The following is a 15,878-nucleotide window of genomic DNA, read 5'->3' as shown; positions in this document are numbered from 1 at the left end:
CCTCAAGGACGCATACTTCCAAATCCCGGTCCACCCCTCAAGCCGAAAGTTTCTCCGAGTGAAATGGGGTACCCAGATCCTGCAATTCAAGACCCTCTGCTTCGGGTTGTCGACTGCTCCCCAGGTATTCACGAGAGTCTTCATGACAGTCTCGGTGTGGGCTCACGAGCGGGGTATTCGCCTCATCCGGTACCTGGACGACTGGTTGCTTCTTTCCTCCTCAGAGGACGTTTTGAAGGAGCAGGGTGTAAAGCTTCTTCAATTTTGCAAGGGTCTGGGTATCATGATCAACCCAGAAAAATCGAACCTATCTCCCTCTACCAGGATGACCTATTTGGGGATGACACTGGATTCCCGACGAGTGAAGGCCTTTCCGTCAGAGGAACGGGTAAGCAATCTAATAAAGATCCTTCTGCCTTTCCTTTCGGGGCAACCCAGGAGAGCGAAGGACTGGCAAAGGCTAATAGGTCATCTGGTGTCATTGGAGAAACTGGTTCCCCAGGGGAGACTCAGGCTCAGGGCCATCCAATGGAACCTGAAGGGCTTCTGGATCAACTGGACTCGCCCCAAAAATTAATCCCAGTTCTGCCAAACACAATACCCAACCTGGAATGGTGGCAGTGCCGGTCGAATACGTTCAAGGGGATGCCCCTCGCGACCGAGCCTCCCGAGATGCTCCTATTCACAGACGCCTCCAACCAGGGATGGGGAGCCAATCTCCTCAACGAGACGGCGAGAGGAACCTGGACGGACGTGGAGAAAGGCCTACACATCAATGTCCTAGAGTTGAAGGCAGTCCAAAAAGCTTGCCTGCAGTTCATCGATCTACTAAGGGGAAACACTGTGGCGTTGATGTGCGACAACGCCACAGTAGTAGCGTACATAAAGAAGCAAGGAGGCCTCAAGTCAAGGGAGCTGTGCTATCTCGCCCTAGAGACCCTGGATTGGGCGGAGGCGAACCAGATAGTGTTATTGGCAAGGTTCATCCCCGGGAAGAAGAACGTCCTAGCCGACGGTCTCAGCAGGATGGGTCAGATAGTAGGAACAGAGTGGTCCCTCCTCCCAGAAGTAGCCAGGCTCATCATTCAACGGTGGGGTTCCCCAGTGATGGACCTCTTTGCAACCAGGCTGAACGCACAACTCCCCGTGTATTGTTCTCCTGTCCCAGACCCAAAGGCAGCCTTGGAGGATGCCTTTCAGCACAAATGGGATAACCTAGACGTGTACGCTTTTCCCCCCTTCACGTTGATCAGGCAAGTGCTCAACAGAGTAAGGGCTGCCCGAAACTTAAGGATGACTTTGGTAGCGCCCTGGTGGCCGGAGAGACAGTGGTTCACGGACCTGAAAGACCTGGCAAGCCATCCTCCATGGCCACTCCCCGAGAGGCCAGATCTTCTACAATAGCCACACTTTCTCAGGTTCCACGACAACCCACAGTCTCTACGCCTTCACGCCTGGAGACTATCGAGCGCCTCCTGAGGAAGGAAGGATATTCGTCAGGAACTGCTAAGAAGATGTCGCTATACCTGAGAAGGTCGTCGGCAGCGGTCTACCAAGCGAAATGGGCCTCTTTTACGAAGTGGTGCGCTTCAAGGAACATCAAGCCCCTCAAAGCCTCAGTCCCAGATATCGCAGACTTTCTAGTATATCTCAGAGACGAGGTAGGGATGTCAATCCCAGCTATAAAAGGAGTACGGGCAGCCTTAGGTCAAGACTTCCTTCTGAAGGGCATCGACCTGGGCTCCTCTAGACACATCTCTATGCTTATCAGGAGTTTTGAACAGTCCTGCCCTCCTCAAACTGTTAGGGTGCCTCAGTGGGACTTGGCTAGGGTTCTGAAGATGTTAAGTAGCCCCCCGTTCGAACCGATGAAAGATATTGTAGACAGGGATCTCACTCTCAAGACGGTCTTTTTGTTGGCCTTGGCCTCTGCGAAAAGGGTAGGGGAGATCCATGGGCTGTCTTACGACGTCTCACTCGAAGGGGTGGAGAGAAATCTCCCTCAAGTTCGTCCCTTCGTTCGTGGCAAAAACCCAGAACCCAGCAGTCTGGGATCCTAAGTTCGAGGGGTTCTCACTGCCAGCTATTCCTAAAACTGGAAATCCAGAGGATTTGAGGTTATGCCCTGTCCGTGCCGTTAGGAAATACCTTGAGAGGACTGCACATCTCCGGCCGGGCATCAAGTCTTTTCGTCTCCACAAGTGTTACAAAGAAGCAGGTATCGAAAAATACCATATCCTTTTGGTTGAGACAAGTTATTGCCAGGGCCTACAAGGAGGAGGGACTGGCCATGCCAGGTACTCCTAAGCCCCATGACATTAGAGGACTAAGCACTTCCTTAGCCTTTGAGAAGAACATGGCAGTGGGCCAGATCCTTCGGGCGGGCACCTGGTCGAACCAGTCGACCTTTACTGCCCATTACCTCAAGGATTACTCAAGAAGGTCTTTAGACGGGTTCTCCATTGGGACAATCATCTCCGCGCTCCAAGTGATTTAACGGTGAAGCCCCAGGCACAATCGTGGATAGCAAAACCAGGAGACACAGGTTCGTTCCTTTTCACCCTAATCCCCGTTTCCTATCCCTACCGGAGATAACCACACATATGTAACCAATGAAGAACACGTCTCTGCAACTTTGTCACTGGACTCAGCATCAGAAGATTTTTCAAAGGGTGAGTACTTAGACACTAACGTGAGCTCTTTGTGTAGTTTACCCTACCGTTCGTTTCCCAGTTTTTTAGAACCTAGTTCATATCTAGGTTACTTGTCGTCCGCTTAGCTGGGTCTGAAGGTCAGGAAGCCACTCCCACCTCCTAAAGTGTAAGTCTCCTAAGAAAGTAGTTCGAGGTAAGTATTTGTGTTGGAACAAATAAAAAATTTTAAGTAATTTTTATTTTTCCTAACATACTTACCGAGAACTACTTTCGGGTAATGGCCCTCCCTACCTTCCCCGAGTGCCTTTCTGCCCTTGCAGGGACTTTTTGCAACATCCGAGGAACTTACTGACTAACGGGACCCAAGCTGACGCCGACCTAGCTCAGGTCTACCCTCAGGGCACGTTCTCATTACTCCCGGGTTAGTCCTCCATAGAAAACGGACGTAGGGTATACTACACAAAACTCTGGTCGGTTGAGAGGAGATTACAGGTAACTCCTAAGAAAGTAGTTCTCGGTAAGTATGTTAGGAAAAATAAAAATTACTTAAAATTTTTGATATTTCAGCAATAAGATTACGCAAATATTGAAAAGGGGATACAGTACTTCCTCACTTTTATCATCGGTCTCTTGAGTTTTTGTTTTCCTCATTTTCCTGTTCGGCAGGAGAATCTGTATGAATATCAGCTGATTTCTCGGTTTGTTTACCCTTTGAAAAGGAAATAGCTGCTGTAGCGTGTAGAGTTTTATTAGCTTTGGATGTACTTGCACCTACAATAACCTAGTGAACGTTATTGTGAGATGAGCTAGTGGAAGAGCTTGCAAACAAACAATGAACACGGCTGTCAGAAACATAATGTAAAGGATCCAAGTTACTGTAGTTGAAACTTCGTTGTCTTCAGAATGTAAGGGAATCATACAATATGGCACACCATCCCCATAACTGATATGAGACTTGTGAGAAGTGCATACTTTAGTGAATGGAGGGATATTAAGATCAAGACAACCCACTCTGTCTAATACCTTTTTTGTAGTTGTTTTATGGAGCAACAGAATTGTGGGTATACAAGGGTTCAGTAGCAGAAGGAACTAGAATATGTTAATATTTTGAGGCTTTGTGTGAAGCTTTTGAATCTATTGAGCACAGCATGTGTTCAGAATTCTTACTGAATGAAACACTGTTGTTAATATCTTATTTCAACTCTTGTTTTGTTAAATTTTGTTATAGTTTATATAGGAAATATTTATTTTACTGTTACTCTTCTTGAAATATTTTATTTTTCCTTAAGTTTCCTTTCCTCACTGGGCTATTTTCCCTGTTGGAGCCCCTGGGTTTATAGTATCCTGCTTTTCCAACTAGGATTATAGCCTAGCAAGTAATAATAATAATGATAATAATGACACTGTGGGTTGGGTTAGGTTTGGCAGCCAATTAAGAAGGACCAAAATTACTGGACTTCTGAAGTTTAATAAAGGAAGCAAGTGATGTCAAGAGCTTGTGAAGCTTATCACTATCAAAAGATGGCTGAACTTGTGTGTTGTGTAAAGGTGGAGGCATGTCAATATTGTCATCATACCTGCTCTAATCAACTAGCCTAGTCTTCTCCCCTGAACTAACAGCAAGTTTGTTTTTATGCTTAGAACTGTTAACTTGATAGGAAACCATTGAAACCGAGAGTGAAACTTGCTCTCCACAATGATTATTTAGATTACAAAATTGCCCTCTACATGATACAAAAAGGGAACGCAGATCATGATTTCAAATAAATAATTCCTGTGCACATTCCTGGCATTAACTGCTAATTAAACCAAGGGAAGACATGGTAAAGCGCTCTACTGTATATGATCGCAGCCTGTCGACGGAGATAACTGAAAACTAAGACTACCTGACACAGGAATCTGGGCTTCTTAAGACTTACTGCTAGAGGGTTCCATTCCTTTGTTACAGATAAGTTTTGATCAAACAGGGAATCTGAAGAAGAAGAAGTAATATGAATATCAGGAGATTCGTAGAAATAAAAGATATTCTCTATTGAGTAAATTCAAATTGTGAAAACTAAAGGATAAGTGGTTGTCACTAATGAAGAATAACAATCTCTATTGCTCCCAAGAATACTTCTTAAACTTTTAACATAAAATTTTGAAAAATTGCTTTTGTTTACAAATCTGTAAATGGATGTCAACTATATATATATATATATATATATATATATATATATATATATATATATATATGTATATGTATATGTATATATATATATACATACTGTATATATATATATATATATATATATATATATATATATATATATATACATATATATATATATATATACATATATATATATATATATGTGTATATATATATATATATATATACACATATATATATATATACATATATATATATATATATATATATATATACATATATATATATATATATATATATTTTTGGGCTCAAGCCATGGCGTCCTGATGGAAGGTTCCTGTTTGGTAGCTTCCTTGGGTATAAGACTACTAAGATATTCCCAGAGAATTTAACCACAGGTTATCACAGAATTCTAACTTCTGGAGCGAGTATCTCAAAGGTTTCCCTTTAAGACATCGTAATACAACAGGGGACACGCATGTCTGGTCGTGCCACATAGCTATCTCCACCCCGAACAGAGTTAACGCTTCGGTGTGTAAGGGCTGAGAATAGCTGGGAGCCGTTCCACAGCTAATCTCACTCGTGGCTACTACTGATACTCGAGACGTAAACAAACGGACGCCATTGCTCTAATGACGTCACGAGCGTCTTCATCCTTTGTTTAGTAGCTGCCCTACTGAGACGGATTTTCCCTTGTGTGAACTTTATCGTTTTGCATCTTCGCTATGTCGTTACCTTCAGCCTCGCCTTCTTCTGGAAAGTTGAGTACAAGGTTCCAGTATTGTTTAATTAAGCTCTGGCCGTAAAGTAAATATTATTTTGCGAAATAATTGATGTTTTGTGGCAGAGCTGTGCCTCTACCGGACCCGCCATTTTATGGCGTCGTTGTTGTTTTGCATGTCTTATTTAGTTAGCCACAACAACGCTTCCGGCCTTATATACTAATCGAATACATTAGTTTATTTAGTCTTCATAGCTAGGAACTTTTATATCGTGTTTAGACGCTTTTTATCGGTCATCGATTGACCTCATACCAGTCGGCTACTATAGCCCCCAGGCCAGGAGCCTATATACAAGTGTTCATGCATGATTTATCAGTGATCCTAGACTAAGTTATGAAGATAGTGGCATTATTATTATACAATACTTTTGACTAGTGATGCAAATATTTTCGCCTTCAGGGACCATATAGGGGATAGGCTAGTCAGTGATTCTTACTAGCCTAACCTAACCTTAGGACCCCTATATGCTTCCTTCATCCCCTGCCTTGGCATTCCCTCTAATTAGCCTTGATCCCTTTTCTGAGTAAAGGGATTCATTGTCTAATAGAGTATTATATCGCCTCTCAGTCCTCCCTAAAGGAATGAACCCCCTTTAGGATTGCGTCTGAGAGTGAGGTTAGGCTAGCCTACCTCTATGGCTAGGAGAGTCTGCGACTTTCCTGCGATAGCGATACGTCTTCTTCCCTGCCTAGTTCAGGACTTTTAGCCCTGATCTAGGTCGGGTTAGGAAGGTTTCTCTGTTCCTTGCTGAAACTGTACTCTTGCACCGTTTTAGCCGATCAGCCTAATCTTAGGTTAGGGAGTGTCCTCCCTTCCCTTTGTGGCCGCTCTGGTACAGAAACCCTTCCTGGGAAGACCCCTCTCTTCTCCCTCCCCACCTATCTCTTGTATAGCCTAGCCTATGCTTAGGTTAGTTTATACTTATCTGTCCCCTGTCCTACAACTCCTCCTTAGGGTGGATGAGTAGGGCTACCCGAGCTTCCTTGTGCAGTCCGCTCTGGTACATATACCTTCATAGTGTCCTATAAGGTTAGTTCCTAGTGTAACTCTGCATAAGGGAGTCTCCCCCCCCCCATCTTGGGTGTTCCCTAGTCCTCCCTTGGGCTACCTGCTCCCGGTCCCTAGTGACCCCTGCATATGGATGATAGAGCCTGTCTCTATCATGGGTACTCCCCCTCAGGGAGGGGGAGGGATGCCTGGAACCCTGAAGGTACTTCCTGCGTCCTTCCCCCCTCCCCCTGTCTCTCTATCTATCTGGGTGCTGGTCTCTTGCCGCCTCTTATGCCGGCAATACCTGCCTCTTGGTGACTTCCCTACCCTTGCCGCCAGCCCCCCGTGTTCCGAGGGACTGCCGGCTGCCGCCGGCTACTACCGGCGGCTCTCCTACTCCTATCTAATCGTCCGCTTGCCGGTCGATCTCCGGAGTGCCGGCATATACTGCCGGCAACCCGATACTACCTGTACCATCCTTACCCCAGTCACCAATCCGGCATCCCTCCGGCTGCCGGAGCCGCCGCTCCCTGCCGGCGTGCCGCCGTTGTGCCGGCGGCCGCCATCCTGGTATCTAACTGACTTTTGAAAATTGTCTGTTCTAATGCCAGAATCTATGCTGGAGCGGGCTCCGGCGTGCCGGCGGCTTGCCGGATACCCCGGAGGCGTCAAGAATACTTGCACCCCCTCTCTGTAGCTATCATAAGACTAAGATAGCCCTACCTGGCAAATAGATAAAGCTGCTTTGCTTCTAAGATCAGTACCTAGTACTGCCCTATTAGTGATCATGCTGTCTCTTTGCATTCTTCTATTTCCAGCATGCTATGTGCATCTTAGCACGGCTGGTTGCCAGAAGCAGTTACCCTTAATGAGACCTTCTGGCTCTTATCTGGGAACCGAATGAATTCGATCCCAACCTTGTCCTTGGCTTTCCATGGAGTTCCAATATAATGGGAATCCTAGGAAACTGAATCCAATGATCTCGGTCATTTGGATTATCCCAGGACCAAGCCTTTGGTAACCAGCCGGGCGAGATGCATGGAGCGTGTTCTCCTTTACTGTTTCACTCTCTATGCATCACACCTTATAAGTTAAAATTAATGATTAATATTAACTTAATTTAAGAGCCATTCCTATGACTCCCCCATACTCATTTTCTCTTTCTTCCACAGGAGGAGCAGATGAAATGCGATTTCGCATACTGTGCCGTGAAACGCTCCCAGTTTTACGGACATACGGCGTGCAGGACTCACGCCCCTTGCTCAGACAAGAGAGGGGATTGGAAGTTCTGGAATCCACTGGATTGTACGGTCTGCCAGGCCTACCTAGTTGAGGCCTTTCATAACCCTCCCTCAGCGGAGGTTAGAGACGTGGCTCGTGAGAAACTGCGCAAGTGGGTGCGTGGTTTTCAGAGGAATGCCACTGGACCGTACCTGGCCACTGAAGAACTGAGGTCCCTGCTGTTCCCTAAGGCCTCCCCTGATTCAGTGGTTCCAAAGGAAGCAATCCCAACTGTCCAAATTACGGTGGAACCTGATGTGGTCATGGCTCAGTCCATGCACGAGTGTCGCCTAGATTCCGAAGAGGATGAACAGATCTCTGACGTCTCGGAAGACACGGAGAAGACGCTTATGGCTCAAGGAGCCGAAGAGGATGAAGACAAGGTGGAATACACCGAATCGGAGCTTGGAGCTCCTCCCCCATCCATCCCTCCGCCTACTCCTACACCGACGGATGTGTCCATTCCGTCTACCTCCTCGACCCCGGATCCCTCTTCGTCTACCCAAGAACTGATCCGGCTGATTAGAGCTGTCATGGACGACAGACTGAAGGAGAACCAGGAGTCCATCAGGTCAATGATTGGATCCAGAGAACCGAAGAAGATTTCGGTTAAGGATCTCCCAGCTTGCTCTCATGCCAACCCGTGGAGGTATGCAGAGCATATGGTTATTGCGACCGGCAGGATCTTTGTTAGTGACAAGATTGGCACGGTCCCGTTGGAAGATGTGGAATTCTTCCCAAGCTTCGAGGCCTACCCGGACTGTTACGTCCGGCTTCGTTCTGAACCTGCCTCGAAGGAGGAGACCGAACCTAAGGAAGAGATAGTGTTCGATCTCGCTAAGGCCCAGGCTATGTTAGCCTCCGCATTTAAGAGCAGGGGCTTTACCTGCTCTAAGCTTCCTGCCTTGAGCAAGAAGCATCCTACTTATGTCGCTCCTGACACTGCGGTTCTTCCATTTTTGGAAAAGGCCTTGGCTGCATGCCTTAAGGCGGCGGAAGAAGGGAAACCCTGCCCTGCATTGGAGGAGTGCAGACCCTTCTCCATCGTAACGCCCCCTGACACGAGACAATGGAAAGATGTCCAACATACTTTCGTTGTGGGTAGGCTTGATCCTGACGTTGCCGGACGTCAGTTTAATGAAGACCTCCCTAAGCTCAACGATCACCTCCTTCGCCGGGAACAAGACACGAAGGAGAGGCTTGCAGCGTCTCTTTCTCATCAAGTCCAACTTGAAGTTATGGCCTGTGACACAGCAGTACCAGATCACTACATGGTACTGGCCAAATCCCACTTACTGACGGTAATGAAGGACTTGTACCATTTCATAAAGGCTCGTAGAGCCTGTCGTGAATTCGTGTTTGTCGGTGCCACCGTGAAACACGAACCCCGGAGGCTGATTTCCTCCAACATCTGGGGAAAGCACCTGTTTCCTTCGGACCTTGTCAAGGAAATAACGGACAGAGCCGCCACGGAGAATAGGAACCTTCTCCACAAGTGGGGCATGTCCAGGAAAAGGAAAACCTCTCAGGACGATGGACCTCAGCCTAAGAGGAAACCTCAGAAACCAAAACCCCAGCAACGTCAACAAAGACGTCAGTTTCCGGGACCCGCTACCTCCCAAGTGGTTGCCCAACCACAACAGACCTTTCAATTGGTCCCCCAACCGGTGTTGTCACAGTCACCGGTCTTCACCCCTGCCTTCGAACAGCCAACCACTACCTTTCATGCCAGAGGTAGAGGCTTGTCCAGGGGTGCAAGCAGAGACGCCTCTCGTCGTCCCTCCAGAGGTAGAGGAGGAAAGGGAGCTAGCGGCCGAGGCAACAAGTCCTCGGGACACCAGAAGCAATGAAGTGCTTCCGGTGGGAGGAAGACTCCGCCAATTCCAGGATCGTTGGACCTTCGATCCTTGGGCACACAGCATCATCAAGAACGGTCTAGGCTGGAGTTGGGTGCATCCACCCCCAATCTTCCAGCAGTTCTTCCAACAATCGACCCCCATTCTGGAAGAATATGTTCTAGACCTCTTGAACAAGAAGGTGATAAGGAAGGTAAAGTCCACCAGGTTCCAAGGGAGACTGTTTTGCGTTCCCAAGAAGGACTCAGACAAGCTCAGAGTCATTCTGGACTTATCCCCCCTCAACAAGTTCATAGAGAACAACAAATTCAAGATGCTGACGCTTCAACAAATAAGGACCCTTCTGCCTCAAGGTTCCTACACGGTCTCTATAGACCTGGCGGATGCCTATTGGCACATTCCAATGAACCATCACGCTTCCTCCTACCTAGGATTTCGACTCCAAAGGAAAAGCTACGCCTTCCGGGCCATGCCATTCGGCCTCAATGTGGCCCCTCGGATCTTCACAAAGCTGGCGGATGCCATAGTACAACAGCTCCGCCTAAGAAACGTCCAGGTGATGGCCTACCTCGACGACTGGCTAGTCTGGGCTCCATCGCCCGAAGAGTGTACAAAGTCTTGCGACGAAGTTACCCAGTACCTAGAACACCTGGGATTCAAGATCAACGAGAAGAAATCTCGCCTCTCTCCAGCTCAGAAGTTTCAGTGGCTGGGAATCCACTGGAATCTTCAGTCACACCGCCTTTCCATCCCCCAGAAGAAAAGGAAGGAAATAGCAGGGTCTGTCAAGCGACTACTGAAATCCAAACGCATTTCAAGACGACAGCAGGAACGAGTTCTAGGCTCTCTACAATTCGCCTCAGTGACAAACCCAGTGCTTCGTGCACAGCTAAAGGATGCCGCGGGAGTCTGGAGACGATCGGCATCCATCGCTCGAAGAGACCTCAAGAGACGGCTTCCAGACAGACTTCGACGCCTCCTAAAGCCGTGGTCGGAAGCAATGGCCCTGAAAAGGTCCATTCCTCTCCAACACCCTCCTCCATCACTCAACATCCACACGGATGCCTCACTGGAGGGCTGGGGAGGTCACTCCCACCTGAAACAAGCTCAAGGGACCTGGTCTCCACTATTCAAGACGTTCCACATAAACATCTTGGAGGCCATGGCGGTCCTTCTTACTCTGAAGAAGCTATCCCCGCCGCCCTCGATCCACATCCGTCTAACCCTAGACAACTCGGTGGTAGTTCGTTGTCTCAATCGCCAGGGCTCAAGATCGCCCCAGATAAATCAGGTGCTTCTCCCAATCTTCCGTCTGGCGGAGAAGAAGAAGTGGCACCTGTCTGCAGTTCACCTACAAGGATTCCGCAACGTGACAGCGGATGCTCTATCTCGGACAAACCCGATAGAGTCGGAATGGTCTCTAGACGCAAGATCATTCTCCTTCATCTCTCATCAAGTCCCAGAACTTCAGATAGATCTCTTTGCAACGAGCGACAACAATCAACTTCCTCTGTACGTAGCCCCGTACGAGGACCCCAAAGCAGAAGCGGTGGACGCCATGTCACTGGACTGGAACAGATGGTCCAAGATATACCTGTTCCCTCCCACCAACCTTCTGTTGAAAGTCCTCTCCAAACTGAGAACCTTCAAAGGGACAGCGGCCCTAGTGGCTCCCAAGTGGCCCCGGAGCAACTGGTACCCCCTGGTCCTGGAGCTGCAGCCCAAGCTGATCCCTCTCCCGGGCCCAGTTCTCTCTCAACAAGTACAGAAGTCGACTGTCTTCGCTTCATCATCGAAAATCAAGGACCTTCATCTCATGATTTTCTCTCCCTTGCCGCAAAGAAGAGGTTTGGGATCTCGAAGAAAAGTCTAGACTTCCTAGAGGAATACAAGACCGAATCCACGAGACGGCAATATGAATCATCCTGGAGGAAATGGGTCTCCTTTGTTAAAGCAAAAAATCCTAAAGAAATCACCATTGATTTCTGTATGTCCTTCTTCATTCACCTTCATGGACAAGGATTAGCAGCCAATACGATTTCAACCTGCAAATCGGCTTTGACTAGACCAATTCTATATGCTTTCCAAATTGATCTGTCCAACGACATCTTTAACAAACTGCCGAAAGCATGTGCTCGCCTCCGCCCAGCACCCCCTCCGAAACCGATCTCCTGGTCACTAGACAAGGTGCTCCATTTCGCCTCCAACTTGGACAACGATTCATGCCCCCTCAAGGATCTGACTCAGAAAGTTATATTTTTATTTGCTCTCGCCTCGGGAGCTCGAGTCAGCGAAATAGTGGCATTATCAAGAGAAGAGGGACACATCCTGTTTGCTGATTCAGGAGAAGTGACCCTCTCCCCTGATCCGACGTTTCTCGCCAAAAATGAATTACCCACCAAAAGATGGGGCCCTTGGAGAATATGCCCCCTGAAGGAGGATGTCTCTCTATGTCCAGTAGAGAGCCTCAAGGTCTATCTTCGCAGAACTTCAAACTTTGGTGGAGGCCAACTCTTCAAAGGAGAAACATCGGGCAGCGACCTGTCACTGAAACAATTAAGAGCGAAAATCACCTACTTCATTCGCAGAGCGGATCCGAACAGTACACCCGCTGGTCATGATCCTAGAAAAGTGGCATCTTCTCTGAACTTTTTTCAGAGCATGGACTTTGAAAGCCTTAAAAACTTTACGGGCTGGAAGTCCTCGCGAGTTTTCTTTAAACATTATGCGAAACAAGTGCACGAAATCAAACATTTTGTGGTAGCCGCAGGTAGTGTTATGAAACCTGCACCTAACTCTGCGTAGAACAGTGAGTTATTTGGGACTCTAACTCTTCGGGTGCCTATGTTGACCCTCGAGTGATTCATAGTGATGTCTAAAAACACTTAGTGCTTTTATAACTGTTCTTATCCCAGGTGAAATGTCATAGTGTTACACAAGTGCCGCATGCCTTGAGCATGATGTGTTATTTAAAGACTTGCGTTCCTCGAGAACGAGTACCTACTAATCCTGAAATTCCCTTTCAGATTCAAGAGCAAGCCTTTATTTCTATGTACATTATTATTACTGTAAATGAACTTTACTTTTGCTGTAAATTATTTAATTTCTGCATTGTGAAATAAAATTTCTATTTTATTACTTATGCGTCTCCTTCAGCTCCTACTTACTATGAAATATATACTGTCATAGTTTTATTTATTCCTCCTTTCTTATGGTCATGAAGAATTTAAGATATCTATCCTTAAATTATATTTATCTTGCCTCAGTAAGGTTCCTACTCGAATACTTACTTCTGATAATCAGGAGATGAATCCTACACACAGTGCCCAACCACCACTGTCCCACTCAGAATGTTCCTATACAAATATCAAACATTCTGCTTCATCTCTAAGCTATTAAAAAGCTCTTCTGTCAAGATGAATAGTCCTTCAATACCACTTTGACGTCGGCATAGCCCATGGGAACTTCCTACCAATGGGGGGCAGGATACTTCGTTCCTATGGTTCTTATCTAAGATTACTTTGCTATTTGTCAATGCCTAGGCACTTAACTCTGGGGGGAAAATCTACCACGATACATTGATTCTCTGGTACTCTTCCATCAGGACGCCATGGCTTGAGCCCAAAAAACGGATTTTGAGCGAAGCGAAAAATCTATTTTTGGGTGAGATAGCCATGGCGTCCTGATGGACCCTCCCTACTACTTCGTCAGTTTGTTCCCACCCTACACAATTGTATCATGGTGATGGGCAGCAACTGGCGCCAGGATAAAGACGCTCGTGACGTCATTAGAGCAATGGCGTCCGTTTGTTTACGTCTCGAGTATCAGTAGTAGCCACGAGTGAGATTAGCTGTGGAACGGCTCCCAGCTATTCTCAGCCCTTACACACCGAAGCGTTAACTCTGTTCGGGGTGGAGATAGCTATGTGGCACGACCAGACATGCGTGTCCCCTGTTGTATTACGATGTCTTAAAGGGAAACCTTTGAGATACTCGCTCCAGAAGTTAGAATTCTGTGATAACCTGTGGTTAAATTCTCTGGGAATATCTTAGTAGTCTTATACCCAAGGAAGCTACCAAACAGGAACCTTCCATCAGGACGCCATGGCTATCTCACCCAAAAATAGATTTTTCGCTTCGCTCAAAATCCGTTATATATATATGTATATATATATATATATATATATGCATATATATATATATGTATATATATATATATATATATATATATATATATATATATATATATATATATATATATATATATATATATATATATATATATATATATATATATATATATATATATATATATATATATATATATATATATATATATATATATATATATATATATATATATATATATATATATATATATATATATATATATATATATATATATATGTATGTATGTATATTTATATACATATATATATATATATATATATATATATATATATATATATATATGTATGTATGTATATTTATATATATATATATATATATATATATATACTTAGACATAGACACAAATGTTAGCTATTTTTTGAAAATATAGTAAGCTATGATTGCCTATTTTATAGGGAAAGGATGATAGATATCCTTGTAGGGGAGGCAGTGTGCATTCAGGAATAAATAATACATTAATTGTTGATGTAAAATTTTTTTTTATAAACTTTGAGTTTTATTTGTATTCATAAAATTTCAGGGAACAGGATGAATATTCACAGAGTACTGATGATGATGCTGTTCGTGAATCAGAGAAGCTTGAGAAAAAAGAGCGCGCTGCTTTAATAAAACAACAATTTGCTTTACGTCGTGGCCAGCCAAGCTCTCAACCATCAACATATACCAAGAGATTAAAAGAACAAAAAGAGAAAGAGAAATTAGAGAGAGAAGAAAAGGAACGTGCTGAAAGGTCGAAGCTGAAAAGTGCTGAATTCACAAGCAAAATTCCAGGACTGAACGTTTCGGTGAGAAAGTTTTTCATGTCTTGCCTCAAAGCAAAGATAGACTTGATTGTTCTTATGCGTATACAATCCTTTTGGCCGGTAAATTAGGATATTGTTTTCAGTGCGAGTTGGAATGGCTATTGAAATTGTTAACAAGGTACTTGAAGAGAAGTTGTGATTGAGGGCGAGAAGCCCCTCCTCCACCATCAGGAGTATGAGTGTACTGTTGCACCCTTTATCAAACTTTTCATTTGATTTTTCTCTCAGGAATTGAATGCTGGCTGTTGATTGCTATGGATGTACAGTATAAAAAAAGATTTTTACTTGGCGGGGGTAGGGTGGACTTTGCAACTGTTTTTTTAAATTGAAGGGTATTTATTAAAATAGTAAACTTTATACATAGCTTCATTGACTGAAACCATAATGTAAGAGGGAGATGACTGACGCATTGAGATGTCTGCTTTGCCAGACAACCAGATAGTAAATATACTGAGAAGTGGCCTACACTTACGTGCTCTGTCTGGTATATACAACTTCATATTTATTTTGTTTTTATTCCACACGTTTTTCATGGTAAACATGGGTTGTGTGTTGCATACATTATAAATCATCCGTTATCTGTAGATGTACTGTATATACTTGCTTGCACACAGAAAGATAGGGTTGAGAAATAAATGTCAGATATAGGCATGTTGTAAATAAAATGTTTAGCTTGTAATAAATTTGAATGCACACTTGCCAAAGAAATAAAATTACACTTTAATACACTAATCAAAAGAACTGAATCACAGTCATTGTTTATAGACGATATCTACACCGGACACAGTGCTGTAATGGAAAATTGTACTCAGTCATTAAATATTTGTCACTATTAATTTTTGAAATATGCCATCTTTAGTATTTGATACCTCTAGTGTTTATGAATTAAAATTGTTATATTTAACAACATAAAAGATGTAAGGACAAATTGGATACTTCGCATTTAGCAATTCTTTATTTTATTGTATTTAAGAGGGAGCCAAAACATTAGGCTGTGATTCATACATCTACCATAAGCACTATAATAATTCACAAACTTTTAACATGCATAAACTTTAGTTGACTTGGAAAAATACATATGCCTTGAAAGTGTAGCAGAAAAATAATTATTGAGTAATGTATAAGATTAAGTAGGGTACAATTTACTATTAACTTACAAAATCTGGCCAT

The 15,878-nt window shown here is 44.6% G+C and overlaps 1 protein-coding gene across 1 annotated transcript in view; it reads left to right on the top strand.

The window, feature by feature from the left end:
• The window catches only part of LOC137648665 (uncharacterized), a 208,523-nt gene that overhangs the window by 166,688 nt on the left and 25,957 nt on the right, over positions 1-15,878 (top strand). The window contains 1 exon segment of the mRNA XM_068381675.1: positions 14,426-14,690. Coding sequence (XP_068237776.1) covers positions 14,426-14,690 — 265 coding nt within the window.

Source organism: Palaemon carinicauda, chromosome 1 (assembly GCF_036898095.1).
Source record: "Palaemon carinicauda isolate YSFRI2023 chromosome 1, ASM3689809v2, whole genome shotgun sequence".
NCBI classification, from domain to species: domain Eukaryota; kingdom Metazoa; phylum Arthropoda; class Malacostraca; order Decapoda; family Palaemonidae; genus Palaemon; species Palaemon carinicauda.
The sequence above is the reverse complement of the archived record's forward strand: the minus strand, read 5'-3'. Positions and strand labels throughout refer to the sequence as shown.